Source organism: Symphodus melops (assembly GCF_947650265.1).
Source record: "Symphodus melops genome assembly, chromosome: 22".
In the NCBI taxonomy this organism is placed as follows: Eukaryota; Metazoa; Chordata; class Actinopteri; order Labriformes; family Labridae; genus Symphodus; species Symphodus melops.
Window position 1 is genome coordinate 9037832 of NC_136712.1, and position 24210 is coordinate 9062041.

Consider the following 24210-nt stretch of genomic DNA (forward strand, 5'->3'; position numbering starts at 1 on the left):
AAAAGGAGAATACATTCTTATCATTGTTGGCCCAAAATGACAAAAGAAATATACAATACAATCCAACACAACAATGAAATGAACAAGTAAAAATTAAAATGTGTTATTTACTTTCAAAACAAGTGATACAAACCTTCTGCTGCCGCCTCCATGTCTGAGTGAGTTAAATAAGGATTAGTGGATCAATAGGAGAGTAGCAAACAGCTCAGGGCTGGGATTTGGTCAAAGTCTGAACACTGTGATTATTTTTTGTCTCTTGGGATATGCTCAAACCAATAATGGTGTCAGACATTCTGAACAAAGCTAAAAAATAAATACATGCGAATGATCAAGGGTCGCAAACTGAGCCCTGGAGCTCTTTGTCACATTTCAGAAATCAAAGCGAAAACTCAACACATGACACATCTACAGAAACTATTTGATAAAGCTTTCTGTTCATTTTGTGTAATGACAATTATTTAGGTTCCCAGTATGGATTACAGTATTGCAATCGTTTAGTTGCTGGGGGGGTGCCGGTTCCCGAGTGCCCTTTAGCAAGGTACTAAATCCCCATCTGCCCAGGGCCCCCTGTGTACATCTCTCGTTTAATGCATGTCTATAGGTGCTGTTTTGAGTGTATTTGGGCCTATGTATGTGAATAGCACTTTTGTCCAAAACAGAGTGTAAACCTAAGAACATCTGGTTTTGAACACATTTTACAAACAGTGAGTTAACTTTTAAAAGATTTCATTTCCAGCGCTCAGCTAGCGTTAAATTGCCAGTGGTGTAACAACAACAGACACCAAAAAATATGGACAGTAAACACATGAGGCCATGCAAAAAAAGGTTTTACCTTCTTCCTCCTGTTGGGTTTCTTCCTCTGGGAATACATAATCAGAAAAGCTTCTTTAAGAAACTGAGGCTTGAAAGGGCCTCTTTGCATTTGAATACCTGGTAAAATCTATCAAACTCGTTCTTACCTTCCTCCCTACAAAAGAAAGAAGAGGAGATTTTTGAGGAACCAGTGGAAAAAGTTCAGATTGTGTGTGAACACAATGAGAATAGTAATAATTCTGAAGTAGCAATGGTACTCACGGCATCACCTCAACCTCGACTTCTTCATCAGCCATCGTTTTTACCTACCTTTAACAAAGAGAATAGCATTAAGTTCATAAAAACATCAAGAAGAGTGATTGGATCGATTCACCGCGCAGAAGTCCAGATGCATTTTTTAAGAGCTCTGCTTTTGAGACAATAACCGTATTAAAACAACATACCGTGCACTCAGTCCTCCAGGGATCGATTTAATTAGTGCTGGTTCTGTTCATTTTTGAGTTGAATGTTTTCTCACTATGATTAAGATTGTTGTTTTTCTCTTTGATATTTTTCTCTTCATCCTGTTGTTTGTAATTACCAACTCCCTTGGTTTGTATCACTGCTTTTTTCTTCTGCTTTTGTTGCGTTTATTATTTGTGCAAATAACCAAACCAAAACCTTTTTTTAAAAAAAGGGGAAAAAACCTTGGCTGCATGCTGTGACATTGGAGCAGTTGTAGAATTTGAAATGATTCCACCATGGGCACTGAAAGCAGAGACCCAGGGCTTTAAACAGCTCCAGGCCTAATCCTTAGCCATTTCCTCTTGGCACTGATCAGGGCTGCAGGCGGTTGACTGGAGTCTGAGCAGCACTGGAGCTACCAGGACCACAAGATTCCTTCAGGGACCAACACACACATCTGAAACTCTATGCAAGTCATATCAGCTCAAATATGTACACTTTGACAACAATTTTCCAGGTATGGAGGGGACTTTGAAGTGGTATGCCACAAGAAATTTCCATCCCAGCAAGCATGATGGAGTCTGATATTTATGTGCAGCAGCTGATGTTCTTCAAAAAGCTTCAGAAAACGTCTTGAAACAATTCTACACGCTATGTTAAACTGCATTCCATCAATTTGACTCTTGACGATTAGTTTAAGAGTCATGAATTTAACTGTCTAACCTGGAGAAACACACAAATCTTGTTCAAGGTGTTGATAGAAAAAAAACAAATGTTACAAGGGAGCTACAGAATCTCAAGGATGTCACTGCTCCCAAAGAATCCAGCACATAAACAACCAAAGCTTTGGTTTTAAGCGGTTAGTATTACAGGTTTGTTTGGTGGAGTGTTGTACATGCTATAAAAGGGTTTTGCCACGCTATGCTAAGCACTAGTTCCTGGCTTTACCATGATATAGTTTAACTTATATTTCTTAATTATAACTTTATATGATTTTAATTGAAAGAAGCTTAAAATTAAATGGCTTAGACATGTATACTAATGGGAGTTTGAGGCACAGAATTGTTGTGTAAAAAACGTTGTGAAGATAAAAGAGCTGTGAGGTGAAGGTGAAATTGTGAGAACTTTAAAAAATATGGCATACACTTAACCCAAAGTAAATGTATGAATTAATTCTCTATTTAAAAGACTAGAGTATATTATATAAATCAGAATGTTTACAGCAGCACAAATCATTTTCTGCTTCTGTCAGTCCTCCCCATCCCATGTGAAAAAGGTTAAAACTATCCCTTTAAAAACAAACTGCATAGAGGTTGTTGAGGTCAAGGTCAAAGTTACAGGAAAGGATTTCAGAAAGATACAATATCACAAATTCTTCTTTGTATAAACACAGTGAATATCAGAACATGATTCTGTGCAGCATTATTTGTGATCATGTTTTTACCAAGGGCATAAATAAAACAGCTCATAAACACCGGTGTCAGAGCAGTGAAGGAGAGCGAGGATCTATTTTTAAGAAAAATAGAGTGTGCCTTTGAACAGGTGCTGAGCTGCTCCTGTAGACAATGGCTTTGGCTCAGCTCACAGAAGGCACACTAAATCAATGAGCAGACAGGTTATTTTTGTTGCTGCGGTTTGGTCAGCTGCTGCTTGGGGAACAATTTTATAACAATGCCTCTCAAGTCCGTCTTGCTCTGAAACATTTCCTCAAGTTTATTACAGTTTTTTTTGTAACGATTGACATCTTTCGGTTGCTGTTGGGATACAGAAAAATTTGCTTCACATGCCCCGTTCCAACCACCCGCTCTTCTGCCCGGCTTTCTTTCCAGATTATTTTCAAAGGGCCAGCTGCACATTCAATCTCTGCATACCATATGTATATTCTCCCTGCAATAATGCTATCCAAAATCATGCATCTGTTTCTTTTTTGTTATAAATACATCTATTCAAGTTAAAACATTACAATCCTGGTGTTACATTGTGGTAATTCTTGTGTCAGATCTAGCAACTGACGTCAAAAGAGAGAGTGAAGAGAAAGACTAAGTTTGAAAAAGAAGAAATAGCATCTGCTTGAAGGAAAGCACTGACTGGAAACCCAAAAAGAATTCCCCGTGTATGAGGCCTAGTCATGGCCAGGGAATTAAACATGTATTTGCTTTAATGCATGCGGTCAGTCCCCGTCTAGATGAAACTTTGTAATAACACACAATCTGACAGTGGCAGGAATGTTGTGGGTGCTGGTTTCAGCATTAGGCCGCATTAAGTCAGAGCCCAAAGCATGCTACCGACAGAGCAGTCTCAGGGGCGAGATTAGCACCTTTTTCACCGCATACGCACTGCTCAGATCAGAATACATCAAAGAAAAGCCATCATAAAATCTTTAAGAGGCTACTTAGGCAATGTCTGAGCCCATTTTACTCAGCATTTACGACTCTGTATGAGCCTAAGCTTTTGAAATCAAGCAGAGGGAGTTATTGTCTTTAGTTTTGGGGTTTTTTTCAAAATTTTTCTCAACATTTTGTCATAGTCATTGACAATTTAGAAAACCTAATTCATAAAATATTGCAAAAAAAAGAAAGAAAAGAATTGTACATGAATATGCAATGTTTGTGATATTTGTCTCTTTTTCTGTCATGCAGCCTGAGGCCAAGCCCAGATCTTACCTCTCGTATATCCCCGTGGAAGAGTTTGGATTAGCAGCAAATTCAGGTCTTATTGTTTGACATCCACACAACGACAAGTTCAATCATCCCACCCCCCCAACACAAAAAGCTCACTTAATACAGCCCTGTCCGTCATGTGACCACATATCTTTACTATGACTGGTGAGGCTTGTCAGTTCTATTGTTGGAGGCAGAAGATGAGTTATACCTGGAGGTGAATGCTGGCTTCAAGTACTCTTTACAGTCTGCTGGACTCAAGGCCAGAAATTGAAAGCAACTTTAAAATGTTATTGGCATTAAAAAAAATCTGATTGTGAAAGGTTTTGTTGCTATTGTCTCCCTTTGAGAATCGACAAAGCATACAGCTGCTTTGCTTTTACAATCTACACTGTTTAAGTAACAACTTCGGTTGTCAACATGTCAAGTCTGGAGTATAATTATTAAAGTATTTTTTCAAGTTGACAAGCCTTATTATTACAATTTGTCTGACAACATTTGAAGGCAACAAAAGGATTTGACAAGGGCTGGTTCTTTAGTCATTCCTTTTTACAGCAAGCCTAATTTCTGTGCTTTAGGCAAAATGTGATGTACAACAGCAGCAGCAACCAACTATTCCAATAGTCCTGACAGCATTTGAAGGCCCCATAAGTCTTGACAATGACTGGGTCCCTCGTCTGTCCTTTAAAAAGTTTACTTGCCGTTACATTTAATCTTGTCACATCGGAAAAAGGGGCATTGGCAATCTGTTGGTGAACATTTTATGTAATCAAATTGTTTGTCTTGCACAGACACACCATCAACAAACCATGCAGAGAAGTAGCAAATTCTCAGGGGAGCTGAAAGACATGCAACTATTTGAATACTGGCTCAGAAAGTACTTCAATAATTTGTCAATTATTGAAATTGGTTTAGTGGCAATGTCTGATGAGATAATTGTGAGAAGGTTAAAAAACTCTAAGCTTATACAACAATAAGTTCATCTTTAGGCCTTTAACCACCTTTCAAAAGTACTGGAGTAATCTGTGTAGAACATATTTTTATGCATCTTTGCTCATAGCATAAATTACATAAAACACTTCAAGTGGCATTAGATTAGATAGCCAAATTGTCTGCCGTTTACTCTCTGCATATTATGCTTTTGCCGCTACACGAGTTGCTTCTGCAGTCAACGCTTTAGGATTGATTGTGGCTAGTGTAGTTTGTTGGATAAAAGTTAGCTTTTAAAGGTAGCTACCATAAATAGATGTGGCAGCCCGATATAGCCATTAGTGTTTTCTGCTTAGTTGGCAAACTACATTTCAAATTTAAAACAAAAAAAGGATAAGTGGAGTAAAAGTATGAAAAAAGATGGGTTGTTAAATTTGATGAGCCAAAATGGTGTTGAAAATGTATATTAGCAAGGGGACTTGACAACAAATTGTTATTGAGTGAGAAGGTGAATTCAAGGATTTTAATTGAATATAGTCTTCCATGATAGGCTGCAATTAAGGCTCCATAGTTAACAGGTAGTTTAATCACATCAGTGCTAACACAGTAGGCTCTATTATGCAGTTGGGAGTTATGGAAGGACAAGTAACACAGCTGAATACCTCAATGTCTTTATTGCTGTTATTGAGTCATGGGTACAATGTTTTAAACATTAATCCAGTTGGAAACTGCCCACTTGTGTGACATTGGGAGTGCTTAAAGAGACTACAGATAGTGTGATTTGCAAAGGCTTAGCGCCACACAAACAACAAGTGTGTAGTTAAACATGGAATAAAAGAAATACAAAATGAACACAAAGTTGTCAAAAAAAAATCAGAACAATATGGCAATAAGAAACCACTGTTACAAAAAGAATGTCACATTAAATCATACTTCAAAATATTTTGGTCAAGACCTCTGCACTCTTTTAAGGAGCCATGGAATGTGATTGTCAGACTTTTGTGCAGAACCATTGGTCAATTTAATGCCCGAGCAAAATATATCATCCAAGCTTGCATTGTGTCAGTGAAGAAATCTAAATCAAAAGTCTTTATATCATACTGAGTTTCTTTGAGGCCGTCATGTAATGTGCCTCAGCTGTCGAAAATGCTTTCATTGCAATCCTAAGTTACATAGTGGTAAATATCCTTGTTATGTTCTATTATCTTGCTATATGCTTACAGGCACCATGATTTTAATTTGAATGCCTTTACTGAAGAAGATATTGATGAGCAAAAAGAGTGTGCATAGAAAAAAAAGATCCTACAACAGGTTTAAAGCAGAAAAGGCACAAGGTGCACCTGCTTATGAACAGGAATGTTTGAAGATTAAAAAGTGATCATCTGGTACAAAAGCTACAAATAGCTAGAAATATAAAAAGACATGAAAACATAAATAAAATGAAAGGATAATAAAAGTCATAAGGGCCTTCGTCAACACTCCTCTCACCTCCTAAATGAACTGCCTTTTTCTGAATACACCTCCTAAATGAACTGCCTGTTTCTGAATAGTTTTTGAATACAAAAACAATGCAAAAAATATTTTTGCTATGAGTATAAAGTAGTTATATAAGATACAGTATGATATTCAAAAACATCACATGTGCTAACATATATTACTCAGACCATTGCTGCACTATTGGTAAGACATAATACGAGTGAAATTAGCTAAATTCTAGAAGTGCTTATATTTCTATCCTGAACGGGTGAATGTTGAATAAAAAAGGAATGTGTGAAGCTTTTGCTTTAAATATAAATTAAAAAAAAAGAAGAGATGACCGAGGGAGAAAACAGATTTCTCCCATCTCTTTGGAATGTGGAAACTTTTAACTCTTCTATTCAACGTCTAACAAAACTGTCGGCACATCAGATAAATCTCAATTTGTTTCTTTTCTTTCTGGAAGGATTATAAAAAAATATCAATGAAACTTATTACAAAAGTCCAAATTTCACAGCATTTTGTTTCTTTTAGAAAACAATTGTGCAAATGCACTATACGTGGCAACCGTACAAAAATAGAATGCTGTTTCAGTACAGTGCTTGGACAGCCTCGCTGCTATCCTTCCATTTACGTGGGGTCCTTCTTGGGAATGTGAATTTTATTTGGTTCTTAAGACAAAGTCAAAAGGAAGAGTTTCAGATTGTCGTGGTCCCCAGCTTTAGTGGCTCCTTCCACACATTAATGTCCCATACCTGGCGAGAGACAAAAGATGGGTCCATCAGCAACTTTACTGCAAGTCTTCAGACAGCTGTGGGTTCACAGCTCTAAACCTGTGACACAGAGGATCATACCAAGCTACAACCACTATCATGAAGTGTTGAAGTCGTGCAGTTAACGTGCAGTTTAAAGGGAACTTGATCCTTGCTTCAAAACCCGTCAGAACCTTATAACCAGGAATTAGTTTCTCTGTTTCTGGTCAAAAATATTGACAGATATATTACATAACACAGGAAAAAAATCTTACTTTAAAGTCATCTCTTTAAAATCAACCCGACCACAAAGATTTTATTTTAGATGTCTCCAGTGTGGTGTCAAGTGTCACACGGCTACTCACAGCTACGCATGCTATCATACAGTACGAGTGTGCTAATCTCAAACATACGAGCCATTAATACAACAATCTGTTCTGGCAGGGACATCGTACCTCTAACACTCTGAGATGCAGATATCAGAAGAGGTTTGAATTGAATTGAGTTGAGTCAAGATGTCTGCTGAGTGAGTTTAAAGAGTTGATATTAGTGTTCGCCTGTATGTGTGTGTGATCCCATGCTCTCATTAAACAACACATAACATAGACATGTCTGTAATCCCTCAAGGCCAAAGTTATCATCTGCCCACTGGGAACAAAAGGAGCTGGTGTGTGTGCTTACATATGACTTTAAAATAGTAAGCAATGTTTTACTGGCATCCTAAAACGCTGCAGAGCAAAAGGCCAAAGGCAACCTGAAAAACACTGCAGGGTGAGGCCGTGATAGAGTCGCTGACTGGTCCTTTGACACATGGTGTCGAATAAATCAAGGAGCCAGTGACAACATGACAAACTCTTGGAGAAGGTCATTCCTGCAAAAACGAATGCCCTGCCAAAATTCTTGGAAATTTGTCCAAAGTATCGCAACTGGGAATGTTTGCAGGTGGGAAGCCATAGTGGGATCATGTGCTTTTCGCTGCACGAGCTGCCTCTACTGTTAGTTTGAGATATCTGAATATATGTGGAGGATGATAAGGGGATAGCTATAAAGTCGTTTGTGGTCTTTTCTTTCACACTGAATAATGATAGCAAGTATACTAATGACAAAGCACGCTGTTTGATGAAAACCTTGAAACTCAAATGTGACTACTTTTGTTAGAACATTTTCTTTAAACGATGTGGTTGCTTCTTTATGGGTTGACAAAATACCCTGTCTTTTAGTTTCTGTGAGCAATCACAAACTAATCACACTGAAGCCCTCTCAGGACAAACCATTGATTCTCAGGTTTTGAAATATTGCCTTTTCTCCACCCATAATTGACAACTGCAGCGTGCATGCCCACAGTGCCCATCTATTTGTGTATAATTATCTGTACTGACTAATCTAAGCCACAATAGAATGGCACTTCTTGTTCATTGTAAAAACTCACCGTTGGCGACAGATTTGGTCTCTTCTCGTCCCACCACCTATGAGACAAGAGGATAGGAAGGTTAAGCGGCAAAATAATGCAGAAAGTTAGTTAGACATGCCTGCAGTAATTTGCAATCACAAAGCAGAAGTGAAAAAAATAAATAAAAATCATTTTCAGCAATACAGCTACTTCAATCCGTCCAGATCTCCTTCACCAGTTATTATTCTGCTCATCTTGCCCACCCTGACATCACAGCAAAACACGAGTAGTAAATAACATGGTTGCAAACCGCTACTTTTCCTGTCCAGGGCCCTTTCTACGTCAGTGTAGACCACCGCCTGCTGCCCTCCAACCCAACTACTGACTGTGGCGGACCACAGCCTTCAGTCTGCACTGCAGCTGCTGGCTGCAGAAACACTCTTCTACCAGAGTGGGATGCAAACAAGGAAGGAAGGAAAGAAGAAAAAAAAGACCACTAAAGCCAGTGAGGTAGGTGGCACTCTTTCACGTCTACTAAGCAGATCTACAAACACAACCTTATTTCTTTATATAAATAAAGATAAACTATTACAGTCATGTCAGGTTTGTTTAGAATTCAAGGTGATAATGATTCAATCCTTTTAAACGGACAGCACACTACACAGAAAGGCGCCTTTCTCTTAAAAAAAAAACCCGACTGTAAACAGTTTCTCCATTAAGGCCGTATAAAGTCTTGTGAAGTGGGCCTGAGAGTGCTGATTTGTGGTTGAAAGAAGAGCAGTGAAGTGATACAGCCATGTGTGTAAAGCATTCAGCCTGCAGTTGGATAACATGCACACTGTTAGCGTTTTTTTACGACATAGAATTTACAGTAAACTGTAATCTTCTGGATTCTGTGGAGTCGGCTTTTACAAGTTATGGGTGCTAATGGAGTCAACGTTGTAATTCTTTTAAATGGGTGTGGTTAATATGCTCACTTTGTTTCCTTTAATGTTACAGCACTTAGTACATGTGGCAGACATGCTCCTTAACCTGTCTGATCTGAATTTAGGAAAGAAATAGACATTTGTTGCTCGACATTTGCTAAATTGCAAAAATGTTAACGTCTTCAGTGTTTGTCAGTTTTGTTTGTTTCTTTTGCTGTGAAAAGTTAACCTGAACATATGTTGTGTCAGAAGTGTGCTGTAAGCTCACTGTCTGACACCTAACCAGTGGCAGTAAAAACTCTCATTAAACTGACTTTATAGAAATAATGAAACTTACCATTGATAGTCCCATTTGCTTTTGTAAGTCATAAAGAAGAATTGATATTAATTTCAGGTCTGTTTTATAACCAGATAAAAAATCCTCACTGGAGCTTAAACACACTTTTACATTTTGATTTTGCCTTCTATCGACTTTATTTTATTTGTCTGTCCACACTCATACATTAGAGTATATTTTACATCTTTAATGTGCATTTATTCACACTTAGTTTTCATCTCTGTTGTTTCTTCACTTTAATACGATGACTTTGTTTGCGCACTTCCTGTTCGATTGTTTTATGATTACTGTCTGTTTGGACCACATTTCTTTATATAATACAGCTCTGATTAAAAAGAGCAAGAGTGTCCAACTACAGCAGATCAGAGCACAGCTTTATACAAAAAAAAAGTGTTGACAGTGGGACGTGCGGTGTGAGCTCACTGTGATAAGCGCTTTGAAGAAACATGGAACATGAACTTTTTTACCTCTCCAGGCTTATTCCAGATTAAACGCTGAGGTCAACTAGCTATGAGAGTTCTTCAAAACAAAACAAACAGAAGTGATTGTTACTCCCATGTCTATGATAGCAGGGTCACAGTATCAAGAGATTAGTTTAATATTCCTTTAACAAAGGCTGGAAAAGCATTAAAAACCACAGGGAAGCCTTCCAACACCACAAACCATTTGGCATAGTTAAAACTCCATCTGGATCAAATCCAGTACGTTCAATACTCATTTAGAATTTCCAAAATGGGTGCGAGTGGTATTTCTTGTTGTTGATCCAAGACCAGTAATTTTTTTTTTGACATGGATTACAGTTACCTTGGTTGGAGAGGCTCCTTTGTTTTCCCATAGACTCCTCTTATTGGTGACATCAACAGGCTTCAGGTCCTGTCAAAGCAACACAAAAAGCATCATATCAGCCGTGCTCAGAGTGTTCCGCATTTGTCTTTCAATTTGGAGGTGATCATCGTATTGTGACAAGTGGCAGAGAGCCTGAGATGTAGAGGAGAGGAGTGACAGAGAACATGTGCAGTGAGAGCAAAGGTTGACAGACACTAATGAGCAGAGTGCTGCTTGTTCGGAGGAGGTGGAAAATAGCACTCTCTTACCGTGAGTCACGGTAATTGCCTTGAAGATACTCCATCACAATGCGAAGTAAAATCCAGGTTTTAATTATGTAGCACTTATACAAGGTAAATAGAGCCCGTGTTTTTGATGAACTTCTTGGATATTTGTTTTGCCTTTCAGAATCTCGGTCTCTCTGCTCGGTGTTTACCATTTGCAAAAGCCATAATCCCCAACATAGAAAGCTCTAACATAAATATTTGGGTGTCACACAGGTAGAAGTGATGAGAGGGGAGATAATCTGGCATGAAGCCATACACATAAGTAGGCCTGATAATGGATTTTTGCCGCCACCCTGCTTGCAAAGCTTATGATAAGCTAAAGATAAAATGCTCTAGTGACACTGTTTACCAAACTGATGCCAACTCTAAAATATCCACATGTCCTCTATTTGTATTGTAAGGCCGATGCACTGTAGCAAGATTTCTAATTTGTTATGATTTATTCTTTCAAGCCACCAGGTGGTGCCAGACAGATGATAGCTCAACCCGAACTGCAGCTCAACCGCAATGTTTGGAAATGATACAGTACAGGACCAGCAGTGATATGACATGTCAGTAATACGGGAGTGATATGAGAGTGGATAACTTCAATTCATGATGCTTCAATCACAAAGTGTTTTCTTTGAAAAGGACCAATAAATACATAAGCAATACAATTCTAGACAATCAAAAACATGCATCTGTCATTTTTAAGAGCTTTGCACCCAAAAAGTCTTTGAATGACAGTGTGAGTGTGGTTTGATTAGATTGGCAGTGACCAAACAACGCAAGCACTGCAGTCAGATTCTGAATCATATGTTGCACAAGTTAGATTGGCTCATCAAATCAGGGAAAAGAAATAGATAACTTTTATCGAAAATAACAGATAATTATAACAACCTCGGGAAAAATGTAGAGACATCAATCCAGCACAACCAAATCTAGATGTACAAGCTCAGACTCTTCATTATCATATTAATGTAGATTTATGGTTGACAAGTGAAATAGGAGTGTGTTTTAAAAGATTGGATAATGCAATGTATAACTTACTGTTACTATGCCAACATTAGCATGATATGGAAGAACAATGACAAATGTTCACCTTTCCTTTCCAGCACCAAAGTAACAGGTACTATGGTAACTTGCAGGGTACAGCATTGTTTTTGACTGTATCAATGGAGATTATTTAAATCTTTATACCTTAATGTTTCAGTAGAGGGGCTTTGTTTCAGGATCTCTTCAAAAGAAGAAAGGGCTCTTTAGTGTCTCGGGTCGAAGATATGAGTGTACTTACTGTTTTAGTGTTTTTTAACCATTTCTCTACAGGCCCTGAGCTGAACCAAACATGGACTATACTTCTGAGCAGCAGTGACAAGGGTTGCCACAGCGATGACCTACCGCTGGCCTTCCTCCTGGAGTTTTGCCGCTCTCCGGGGTTTTATTCAGCCAGTCGTTGATGCGGCCAGCCACGCCCGTCTTCATCACAGCTGCTTCCTGTTTGGATATGGTCAAAGGTTAGCTTAGTGTCATCTGCAGCAGGGCTGAGCAGGAAGAACCAGTGAATTGGTCTCTTTCCTCCCTCCCTCTCTCACACACGGAACTTGATTAACTTTCTCACATCTCTCACCACCTCGCCTTTTACCTTGAACGTGCTCCCGCCAGTTCCAGGCGGAGTGAACACGTTGCCTTTCTCCCACATGCTCTTGATGTTTCGTATGCTGTCGGTGACCATGGGCAGATCTGCAGCCCCAGAGCGAGGGGATCGAGACTCCTTGTTCTCTCTCTGTGGAGACAAAGAGGTGACTTTAAGGTGGTGATGGGAGGGCAGGGATGGTTGCCTGATAAGAGCTCAGGTTCCTTTATTTTCTTTTGAGCTTGCCAAAAACAACTATAACAGATTCCTGTCTTCTAAGTGCATTGAGGAAGAAACCTGTTTTGGGTATTCAAATACAGAGACATGCCTGATGTGACAAATAATAATTATAAAAAGGAGTCACTAAGCCTGTTCATGTTTTCTTAGGCTTAAAACACTTACATAAGCCAGGATTGTTGCTTAAGGTAAAGCTTAAGGCCCAAATGCAATCCAAATCAGTTTTGTTTTACCATTCAGAAACTACAGGGAGTTCGTACAGGGAACAATCCATTTGTTTGCCATCAGGTCTGTGCTATGCACAGGATTCTTTTCACTTGTTGCTCAATTTTGTAATGATCTGAAATATGCATTTGGCCCCCTCAGCTAAGAGTGTGTTTTTGTATGTGATGCAGTGTGTTTCATATAATAATTTAAAGCTTACAGCAGGAGATGCATTAGGAGTGGGCGGGACATTAACATGCAAACATATGTGAAGCCAAAATAACTCATTAGAAATGACCACAGATATGGCTATTTAAAGTACATTTCAGTCATCTTGTTGTTTAGTTGGTATTCCATATGTAGCTGTGTCTTGCCAAGAGGGATAGGCAACAGTTCTGCAACATTTTTGCACAGCACAGCAATAAAAACAGAGATTTTCCTGCGTCGACCTCAAGTGTCACCAGTGCTGATGAGTCAGCTGCATTTTCTCTCCACTGAATTGGAACTTTTACGCTTTGAGAGATATTTACCTGAGCGGCCGAGGTGTACTGCTCCAGCCTGTTGTCTATCTTGGACACCACGGGAGAATGAGCTGCCTTTACTGTGCTGCTGGGGCAGAGGCAAACAGTTAACTTACACAGCATGGGACCACTTTAAATATTACACCAAGTGTAGTCAACCATTTTATCTATGGTGCCTTGAGAGAGCATGCTAACCTCCCCAAGTGAGGTTTAAAACCATCAATACTCTGCAAAACAGGACTGCAGCCCTACATGCTCTACTGAAAGGAAAAACAAATGTTTTTTTGTAGGTTTTCACCTTTTCTGTGCCGACTTGTTCAGGAACTCTGCTCTCTCTCCGATCTGTGGACAAAGGTTAACAGACGTCTCAGTTAATACATATTACAGTAATGTTCCACAGATGCATATATCACTGCAACACACCCCAGTAGTCTTAAAACAGATGTTTAACCCAACCATTCTCCTAGTTTCCATATATCTATCAGCCTTTATTGTGAGAGTAGTTTTACAGTAAAGTCTGATTATAACTAACATGGGGACACGAGAATCCCTGTTTATGGTATGATCCATCTTAACTTAAATAAGAGCTTTAATATGAACGCAAGAGTTTATCGGCAAGTGAGTACTTTTAGTAATTTCCATTCACATTACATAAGGCCACCCTTCTGCCCCTCAGACAGGTTGAGAAGCATGTGATCCTCACTCAGCCAATCAGAAGAGATCACTCTACGTCACTGATCCTGCTATTGTGGCATTTTAACCAAATCTGGTAACTTTGTCAAGGTTTATTTTTCTACAGGAAATTCTTATTTTTAAATGTTTTAACAGAAATAAAGTTCTGTTATGTAACCCATTAACACTCTGAGGTTGGATTTTTGAATTTCAAAGTATTTCAATGAGTGCCCTATAAAGGGTTAATGGATTTTATATAATATCTTCCAATGTTCATAAGACAGTAGATTCTATTGCACAGCATAACACAATGTCACTGTTTGTTCCCGCTCTGTTCAACAATGCAGACATGCTGTGGAACACACACACACGCAGAACCCCCCCCCTCCATGTCTGTGGGAAACTCAGAAGCTTGTTTATGATAAACGGGGAAAAAAGGGTAAAAAAGGGGGCAAGCGATGCGTTCTTTAGCCACTCACAAAAATAAACGTAAAGTGGACAAAAGAACATGCTGAAAAAGCTCTCCCCCTTCCTCCCTGAGAAAAAGAGCCTTGCACTCAGCTGCTTCCGAATGTGGGAGTTCCCAAAATACTCCCCGACAGGAAATTCCCCATTCTCATATGCGTTTTAACGAGCTGTGGCCATATGAACGCAGTTACAGTAATCCTGTTAACCCTAATCACTTTCCTGCATCCCTACAGCCTGTCCTTTAGTCTGTCGCTCAGTCGTTTTCTCCCTGGAAACACTGTCCTTAATCTAATGTACAGAGTAGTCAGTGTTTTACTGATAACATGTAAGCATGTGTTCCTCTGGGGGGTGACTGCTGATAGCAAGTAGTAATTCTCTGTTTTGACAAGAGCCATTACATTGCATTTCTAGGCAAAAACATGGCAAAAGGCAACAACAGAGCCAATGTAAGTTCTAAATGGCATGCATGCCGTTTTGAAATAGTGAGATGGGGAGTTAAAATCACATTAGATTAAGGACATCAAATGTTTTTTAGAGACTGTAAAAAATGGAAAAGGGGAAAAAACTTATCTGCTGCTGTTAAGTCTTCCAAACATTGACACATTTTCACAGTCCTTTTTGAATACAAACTACAAGGATTCAACATCTTTCATGTTTAAAGCAGCACTTATTTAGGCTTTTATATTTATATATATATTGGTTAAAAGGTTCTGTGAAATATAAAAGGTTTTACTTTATACAATGAACTCACAGAGATACATCACCCAACTTTGCAGTAACCATTGGCTCGAAAGAGGTTTCTTGTGCAGCTGTTTTCAACAAAAGTAGTCTCTGATGAGCAGGTGGACATTATTTGTTCACCAGCTGGTGAAAATAGTGGGTAGATATTTATCTCAAAAGTGGAATAAACCATTCTTAGTTTTATTACTAAGATTGACAAAATGTCCAGAAAACAATCTGAAATGAGTGAAGATGTTGCTCCATGTCTGACAAATGTGTACATGTAAATAAGCAAATGTTTGCGCTTCCTAGTTAGCGATATCAACTTTATGAATTCCATGTGTTTTTCTTGCTGCCTCAAACTGAATTTTAAATAGATTTAAATTACTTTGTAATAGTCTTATCAATTTTAGCTGTGTAAACATTATTCCTCTAGAATGAGATATTTATTTATTCTATTTCTGTTAGCTCTTATGACTTTAAGTTGGGTTAACAAAATCCTCCATAGTTGTGGAAATAAGCCATTACGTATTGTAGCCTTGTAAAACACTGCAACAAAAACACGTCCTCTACTGCAAAGCAACAATCCATACACAACACAGCATGAACTGTTTGATGACCTACACACAAACAAAAACACACAATCACACACTCGGCAGTACCTACAGTAAACATGATCACAAAGTACAGCTGTGTCTGTAAGGAGAGCACAGTGGTTTGAAGAGAAGCAAGAGTATAACATTAGTTTCACAATGTGAACACAAAGAAACAAAAGTATTTGATTTTAAGCACAATCAGAGCTTTCACACCATTAGAGCAGAGCCCAGACTGTCGAGTCTCACTGGGACGGGCCAGATGGATATTACTGCTAACCGTCACTAATTAGATTTTCTCCACTGGCTGAAAATCCCTTATGATTTTGAGTGTTTGGGAGTTGGTCTTTTGGCAACACTGGAAACATTTATTCACATTTGAATGGATTAAAAAACTATTTTACAGTGACAACTGTTTATATTTGGATGAGGTGGGGATATGGGCACACTAAGTGGATTTATAGTGCCATGTTACACGTGTGACAAAATGGTAATATGTCAGCAGAATGTCACAGTGAGCAGGGAAAAAAGTAAACTTAGCTTTTTTGAGCAGCTGACTTTTTCCAAACGTCTCTCACAGTTTACACAACGCTTTTCATTGCTTTAACACCTTCATCAGTCAGATAACACTTCATGCAGAGCTAAGCGAGGTGAGAGGGGCAGATGCGGGTCATCTGGTTCTTAATCTTATCAAATATTTCAGATGTTTAGCTTCAGCTTTGCTGCAGTGCCAGATGAAGGTGATTTGCAGGTTTTGAAGAACTGTTAAACTGACTTTGTTATGTGCTGTGCCGGAGGGGACAAGAAACACTGTTTAACAGTCATGTTTTTAAGTTATGACATTGGGGTTTTTTTAATTGCTGATTAAATAGTTCCTCCTTATTGTTGATCAACTTGTCTTTGTTTTGCTTTTTTGTGCATCTGTTGAGTATTAAGTATATGACAGGCTGATCTGGAGATGGGCATTCGAATTTTCGTGTGTTGTATTACTGTTCACTTGTTTCATACTTGTTCCTATACAAAAAACATGACAATGATTAGCTGGTTAGGAGGCCCATTTGTACTTGCACCTTTACCTTTATGTCATTTAGCTATAAATCATGTATTTTGCCATGAAGGTTATTTTTCGTCCACATGTATTAATCTACAACAGACCAGTAGTAAATGGCCAAGGGTGGTGTACTCTTTATTTCATATTTAAGTGGGTAAACCTCCTGTTGTTATTCATTTAAACTTTGTATGCACTATGCTTGGACTTAAAGTTGCAAAAATAACAGGGTACTAAATAACTAAAGGGTCAGTTGAACAACAACAAAAAACAAAAACGAGTGTGACTGTTCTGTTGATAGCAATGCAGAGTTGGAAGGATAAAAATGACTGACCTTCAGGGAGGAGCCTCGAGGGCTGACACACTTGAAGGGTCTGCCCTCTCCGTCCACGTCCTCCACCTTCTGTCTCTTCTCAGCTGCCTCTGCTCTCCGCCTTTCAATCTCCTCCTTCATTTTCCGCTTCTCCTCCTAACAAACAGATGTTTTTGGAATTGAGGCAGTTCAGCGGATGCAAACAAGAGCACAGAATTAGAAATAGAAGCAGCGCACCCCCCAATTTACTACTCTTTCTGAAGCAGAAATGTTGAAGTTGATAAGAAATTTTCAGTCTATTTCATTGGAACTAATGTAGAAGGCGCTTTGCTGTTGCCATGGTGGGCCAGACCAGCAATTGCTGCTCATGATCACTCTTGTATAAAAAAACGACTGTTCCTGCTAGAAACCTAAAACGTACTTTCCATCATATTTCCTCTTCACCAGTGGATTACACTGGGACTGAACTTACAAGCCAAGAGTGCTTGGAGGACGAAATGCAACATTTTTCAAGAAGGTTTTCTCAAATTTACTTATTTTCACTATAATTATGACAGTCAACAAACAATTTACTGAATTTAGCTAATGGAGCACAACAGAGACTAATTCAATTACTTAGAGCACATTGTTATTTACAGTGATCACATACCTCTCGAAAAAAAAGAAGCTATTTCAGAGAGCTTGAGACATTTTGATCAACAGTTTTCAAAAGAATTAGAATATGAATCATGTGTACTGTATTCAGAAGAGGAATGGTGCTTGGCAGTATATCAGCCCTCTCCAGCAGCCTTGCCTTGGTTAATTAGTCTTTCTGTATCTCTGGGCTATCTTTTAATTACCAACCAAAAGGCCTCATTAACATCACACAAGAGGAGAAGAACAGGGGCAGATAGCGAGAGACGGGCCGCCACATTCTGAGCCAAGATCAACAAAGACGAACAGTCAGGGTAATAGTGAGAGTTCAGGGCCTCAAAGCTGAGGGATAAAAGGGAAACTGAACAGCATGGCGCGGTTGAATACAGATGTGAATGCGGTGAAAGGAGGAGGTTATCAACTTTAAGACAGATAAGGATGAGGCTGGAATAAGAGGAGGAAGACGAAATGACATACATAAGTTTAGTGTGGGGACCCAAATAGGTGGCGTCATGATAACAGTGAAGTATGTGTGCGATAATGTCACCGCAGTGCAAGTATGATGGTGATGCATGGTTTCAGCGTGCGCAGGTGTAGAGACTAAATCAACATGAGGTAGTGTGAAAAACAAGGAACGACAACATGGGCTTTAGTGATAAACAAGAGGAATGAATTAGGCCGACTGGGAAGACTTTGTAGCCGTTTATAAAACAAATCAAACAATATGTATAAAGATGGATCATTTCTACATAGACTTTTATTGCTTGTAAATGCTGCTGCGGGGCAAGCATGCTCAAGAAATAGCTTTTTTATTTCCTTTAAATTCTCTCTATGAGTGATACCTTTCGCTGTTATAATATAGCAAGATGATTGTTTTGTTGAGAAAAACACGACTTACAAATGAACAAATTCAGCAATTAGTAAAAATGCATAGCTTTGTCCATCAATGTCACTTAAATCAAAAACAGCAAAATTTACAGTATAATGTATCTACACTACTTATAGCTTGGGTGTGTTGTCATTAATGTGCAGTAGAAATTGGATGACAAAGCAAGAGCTGACTAAATTGCATCCACCTAGTGGCTATCTTCCTACCTCCTCTCTGGCTTTTCTCTCTGCCTCCTCCTGCTTCTTCTGTCTCTCCTCTTCCTCCAGCACCTTCCTCCTCTCCTCCCTCTTTCTCTTCAGCTCCTCCAGCTCGACTTCAGCCTCCTGCTGCTTCTGCCTCATCCTCTCAAACTCCTCGCTCTCTGCATCGTCACGGCGGCGCTTAAGCTCCTCCAGCTTGCGCTCTGCCTCCAGGCGGGCAGCGTCGTCCTGGTCGTCACCCGCAGACACCTCGGGGGAACGCACACTGCCGCGACTGAGACAGACCGGTCAAAGCACACAATGCAGGTCAGGACACAAACAAAATCTGTAAGACGTGAAGCAGCTTGACAAACAGGTACACACTTGACATTTGATACAAACTAAATATTTCAACATGCACTTGAAGGCTTGGTCTCTTCGGACAAGACGGGCCAAGGCACTTTGCAAACATTCAAATATCAACAATCACCTTCACAGAGATACTGTTACAGCACGTCTCAAGTTTCAATCCATGGATGCAACCGTTTGTGACTCTTGTACAGAAACACACTACTGCTCGGATACAACTGACCGCCTTACAGAAACGGATTGTTTGCTGAAAAACTGATTCAGACATGGCTTTCAATTACTTTGCAGATGCCCAAGGCAATGCTGTAATGCTTTCCTTTTAATGCCAGCCTCAGAAGTCTAACAAAATCAATCTGCAACATCAGTAAGTTCCTGCCTAGCCAAAATGCCCCTGTTAGGCAAATGGAATCATAGTGACATGTCACAAAAATCCCTGCATTTTCTTCCTTATAATAAATTGCAAAAATGTTACTTTATCCCAGGAATGTGCGTCTTTTGCCCGGACTTCTGTAAATCTCATTTTACGAAGAAATGATTGATTTTGTAGCTTGATCTTCTTTGCTGACTCATGTCAGGAGTATTAAGTTACTGCAGTACTTTTCCACATCTGGTACTAAGAGACACGCTTCATACAGCAGTACATTTGAAGTACCTTGTTTATTTGCTAATTTGTCATTGAAACAGGGGGAACTTGAATCCTCCTCTTATGTGACCTAATAAGTCACATTTACTTGAAATGAAAGAATCAGATAAAAAAAAAACTGTATTTAATAATTGCTTATTAAGTTTTGTGTGAGTAAATTAATGATTTTGTTTTTATCTTTATTTACATTATAACTGGTTTGTTTTAAGGGAATAAATATTTTCATGTATAAAGGAATAATTATAATGCATAAAAGCACAAACACATCCATGATTGTGAACCTCTAACAAAAACAAGAAAATAAATTATGTCGAACGAGATGAAACATACATTGTATTCTGAATATTTTAACTATTTTGACTTTATATTCTTGTTAAAAATCTTGCTCTTCTATATAACCAATTGGACCGGGCTATCCTCAGTCCCACCTTAGTGGAAACCCCTGTCATCACATGATCGCGTGTTGCTATGTCTCTGTACCTGAAGGTCCTCTCGGGTTTCCTGTGCTGTACGGGAGTCACCTCCTCGTGTAGCCCTCCATTCTGCTTCCTCTGCTCCTCCCGGGCCCCGCCTCTCTCCTCCACCTGCACAGAAACAACCGTGTGATCAGTGACAAAGAAGTCATTGGTGGAGCGCACAATGTGACATCACAGGATGTCAAATGACAACGAGCGCAAGAACACAACCCACACAAAATAACACAGAACATCCTATAACACAGCATCCACTCCAGATTGACTACCGAAACAGGATTATCTAACATATGACGCAAAATAAATGTACTTAAATGCTGTATATTGCACTATCAAAGATTTCTAGAAACTTACACGAGACACGGTAAAGGGAAATCTCACTGACCCTGTTCAACTACAGACAAAAACCCTACTTGATTTTGTTGTTAGGTTTCAAGATTTTAGCCCCCAAATGTAAATCCATTTCAAAAATAGATTCCATAGGCTGTTATTTACCCAGAAAACCTACAAACATACATACAGTATATCAAATATTTTGCAAACAAGTTTGAGATGTGTACATTATCAGGACATTGACTTTGACATTTCCTGTCTAAGGAAAAAGTTTGGTTTTGGTTTCTATTTTAAGGGGTTCTATGCTAGTGTCCCCATTAAATGTCCCCTTGCTGCTAACACATTTATTAATTTAACGAATTGAATCAAATTATTTTGCTGCTGTCATTTTTTGGAGTGGAGTCAGTGTCATAATTGATTCTGCTCGCTCAGCTGAGGTGGAAGTCATGCAAAAAACAAACTGTGTGACCACTCTGTGAGGCATAACATTAACCGTATTTACAATCTGAACACGTGGCTGCAAACACACCTCAGAAAATGCACTAGATAACACCAGTTTGCGAGTGGTGTAAGCCACACTGTGATGACGAGGTGTCTGGGTAATTTTAGCGTCTGGCTCTAAAGAAAATGATGACTGCAACAGGATAGCCTTATAAAGATATTGTTTTATCGCCTAGACTTGTGCCATTTCTGTTCATGTCTCCTTAAAGATGCATGAAGACACTGAAGTTACCCAGAGAGATTGTCCGTGCTGTGCATCACACCTCTATTGAAAATCTTACCACATGTTTGATACCTCATTATCCCCTGAGTGCAGTATCTCAGATACCTCATTGTCCTCTTCACTCTCATCTGTGAGTGCCATAGACTTGTTCTCTGAAGAATAATCTACGTAACCATCTTCAGGTACCTCTCCAGCCTCCTCTGATGCCACTGCATCCTCCTCGGCCTCTAAATTAGCTGACTTGGCCTGGTTTGAACTCTCACTGACTACCGAATGCGTTTCTTTTTCACTGAGCTCCTATAAAAAAAAAGGTTTATTGTAGGTATTTATAGGATTAATAAGTGAGTGACTGGAAGATGTGCTTAAGAAGTCATCAAAACAATAACCATACCTCGGTTTCCGTTTTAGGTTCTTCAGTAGATTCCTACAGAAACAAGCATCATTTTTGTAGGGGTTGTTAGCTAAAATAGTGCAAAACTTGCTAAAAAAAAAAAAAAGATGAACTCTTGACTCACCATTTCTCTTAAGTAAGACCTTCTCGGTTTCTCCTCCACCACTTCCTCTTGCTGCTCCTCCTCTTCCTCTACACCCTCATCTGCTTCCTCTTCAACCTCAGGAGCGGCCTCTTGTTCCTCGCTTGGCTCCTCGAGCTCCCTCTCTCTCCTTGAGCTGTACCTCTCCATCTTCTCCTCCTCCTCCTCATGGTCACGGTAGCGACCTTTGCGCCAAGAGGAAGGCCTCTCCTCCTCTGTGATGTTTTTCTCCATGGCGATGCCGTCGTTGCCCTCCGAGACCGTTGAGTCCAGCTGCTTCTGCCTCTCCAGTGCCTCCTGCATGCGTCTCAGCCGTCTCTCCTCGCGCTTGGCCATACGCTCCTGCAAGGCCTGGTCCTCGTCGTCTCCGCCGCCAATACCTCCATAAGAGCCGCACACAGTTTCTGAGACACTGAAAGGAGAAAAAAGGAGACCAACATTTCAGTTGTATGGTCTTTTTTCATGAGAACGAAGCCAAGACCTTCAAAGTGACCCGAAGCTGAATAGTTTTTCAGTGGATAAAAAAATTAGACATTCCTCACATGGTCAGGTTTACTAAGAGGGCTATAAGTTCCACAGGGTATTGTTTAAGGAACATAAACTTTTTGCTTTGGCAAGGAAAAGCCCCAAAAAATTAGATAAAATTGATAAACAAACTCACTTGAAAAAAGGTTTTTTTTAATGTGGAACACATGAAAGATATAAAGAAAGACAAAATTCTTAAAAGATGACTAATAAACATGCCAAGTTAAGTTTGTCAGAATTGTGAAGAAAGCCCTGTACAAGTGTTTCAGTCAAACAGTATGAAACCAGAAAACTTGACCAATTCTTCAGGGCTTTCTTGCGAAACAGAATGAAATGAATACCATGAAAGGAAAGTTTTCTGAGTTGACTGGCTGCCCATTATTGTCAGTTTCATTGGCAGTATTGACAGGTCTACACCACATATATATTTAAAATAAACTAATGGATAGAGCTTCAAATAAACAGAAAATCAGTCCAACTTCTCTTGGATTCCAAGTCTGAAGGGAATCATGTATCCTTGACTCAATAGCTCCTTTCTTTTTCCACATTTAATGAAGATCAATCCAACAGTTGTTGAGACATTAAAGCAAAAACCACAAATGTGAACCTCATGGCTGAGTTTTAGTCAAAGTCAGGGGATTACCAAACTCTGTGGGATTCATCCTCTAGGGAAGATGAATGTCCAAACAACATATGACAATCCATTCAAAGGTTGTCGTTTCAATTGAGTGTTGATCACACTGGTGGACTGACGGTCTAGCTGACTGACTGCTTCGCCATAAAGAATTAACTTACCATGTATTTCTTTCTGAAACATCAAGTGTTGGTCCAAACATCATGACTCGTAATATCCTGACCAAGAAGTCTGGCAAACATTATTGTTGTTCATCTATACAATAAACAATGCCGAGTCAACACCAGGTTCGGCCCCAGCATCCTCCAGCACAATCCCCTTGTTGTTTGACTTGCCCAGGAAGTGTCTCTGAGCTCATGGAGGGGGAGTATTTAAGACCACAAAGCAGTATCTGTGCTGCTAGATGTCAGAGAAACACACCCTTCCCACTGTGTCCAAGGAGCTTTAACCTTAAAACTGTTGAAAAATGGATTTCAGCCTTTTTTGTTTATACATAAGTCTTTATGATGGATAGGTATGACAATGATTTTATTGTTTTTGATAGGGTAGAGAATTGGTAATCAATTCTTGAATTGGTAGGCTCAAAATATAATACAGGATGCAAAGAGAAAGGATCAGCAGGAAAAGGCTACTTCACTGAATTTCACCATTCAACTCCTGACAGTGTTACAATATGTCCACTCTGCTCGCATAATGAGGCACAGCAGGCCTGTCAAGATGAAGATTTATTCACTTATTGAAGTGGCGTATATATGGCAATGTTAGGTATCGAAAGTATTTCAAGGTGGGTTTTTTTTTTTTTTTTTTAAATACTAAAACACGAGAAAAATAACTTTCATAATATTCATAAAAACTTTGTATAGCACTTAAAATAAAGGTTTTACAAAATGCTTTGACATGCAGAATAGAACAAGCAAGCATAAGAGCGCAATCAACAAAAAAAAAAACAGAATCCAAATGTCATCAGAATTATAGCAACATGATAACTGATGATAAAGTTTAGTTCAAGTGTTTATCTGCTTTAAAGTGAACGATACATGTAAGCAT

General features: G+C 39.2%; 2 protein-coding genes across 15 annotated transcripts in view; one reads left to right on the forward strand and one right to left on the reverse strand.

The window, feature by feature from the left end:
• Positions 1-24210, forward strand: part of LOC306817775 (dynamin-1-like protein) — a 235515-nt gene that overhangs the window by 28744 nt on the left and 182561 nt on the right. The window lies entirely within an intron of this gene.
• The window catches only part of cald1a (caldesmon 1a), a 350697-nt gene continuing 331843 nt past the window's right edge, over positions 5357-24210 (reverse strand). For 6 of the 13 annotated variants that reach the window (XM_079334944.1, XM_079334938.1, XM_079334945.1 and 3 more), the window contains 13 exons: positions 21987-22416; positions 21863-21895; positions 21544-21768; positions 20422-20525; positions 18957-19224; positions 17250-17384; positions 13713-13756; positions 13424-13502; positions 12462-12602; positions 12218-12313; positions 10533-10601; positions 8505-8541; positions 5357-7078 (listed from right to left, as the gene is read on the reverse strand). In XM_079334944.1, the coding sequence (XP_079191070.1) occupies positions 7065-7078; positions 8505-8541; positions 10533-10601; positions 12218-12313; positions 12462-12602; positions 13424-13502; positions 13713-13756; positions 17250-17384; positions 18957-19224; positions 20422-20525; positions 21544-21768; positions 21863-21895; positions 21987-22416 (1675 nt within the window). In that variant the 3' untranslated portion in view covers positions 5357-7064. Of the gene's footprint in view, positions 7079-8504; positions 8542-10195; positions 10248-10532; positions 10602-12217; positions 12314-12461; positions 12603-13423; positions 13503-13712; positions 13757-17249; positions 17385-18956; positions 19225-20421; positions 20526-21543; positions 21769-21862; positions 21896-21986; positions 22417-24210 lie in introns of all 13 variants that reach the window. The other 7 variants (XR_013778065.1, XM_079334949.1, XM_079334946.1 and 4 more) reach the window with 7 other exon arrangements.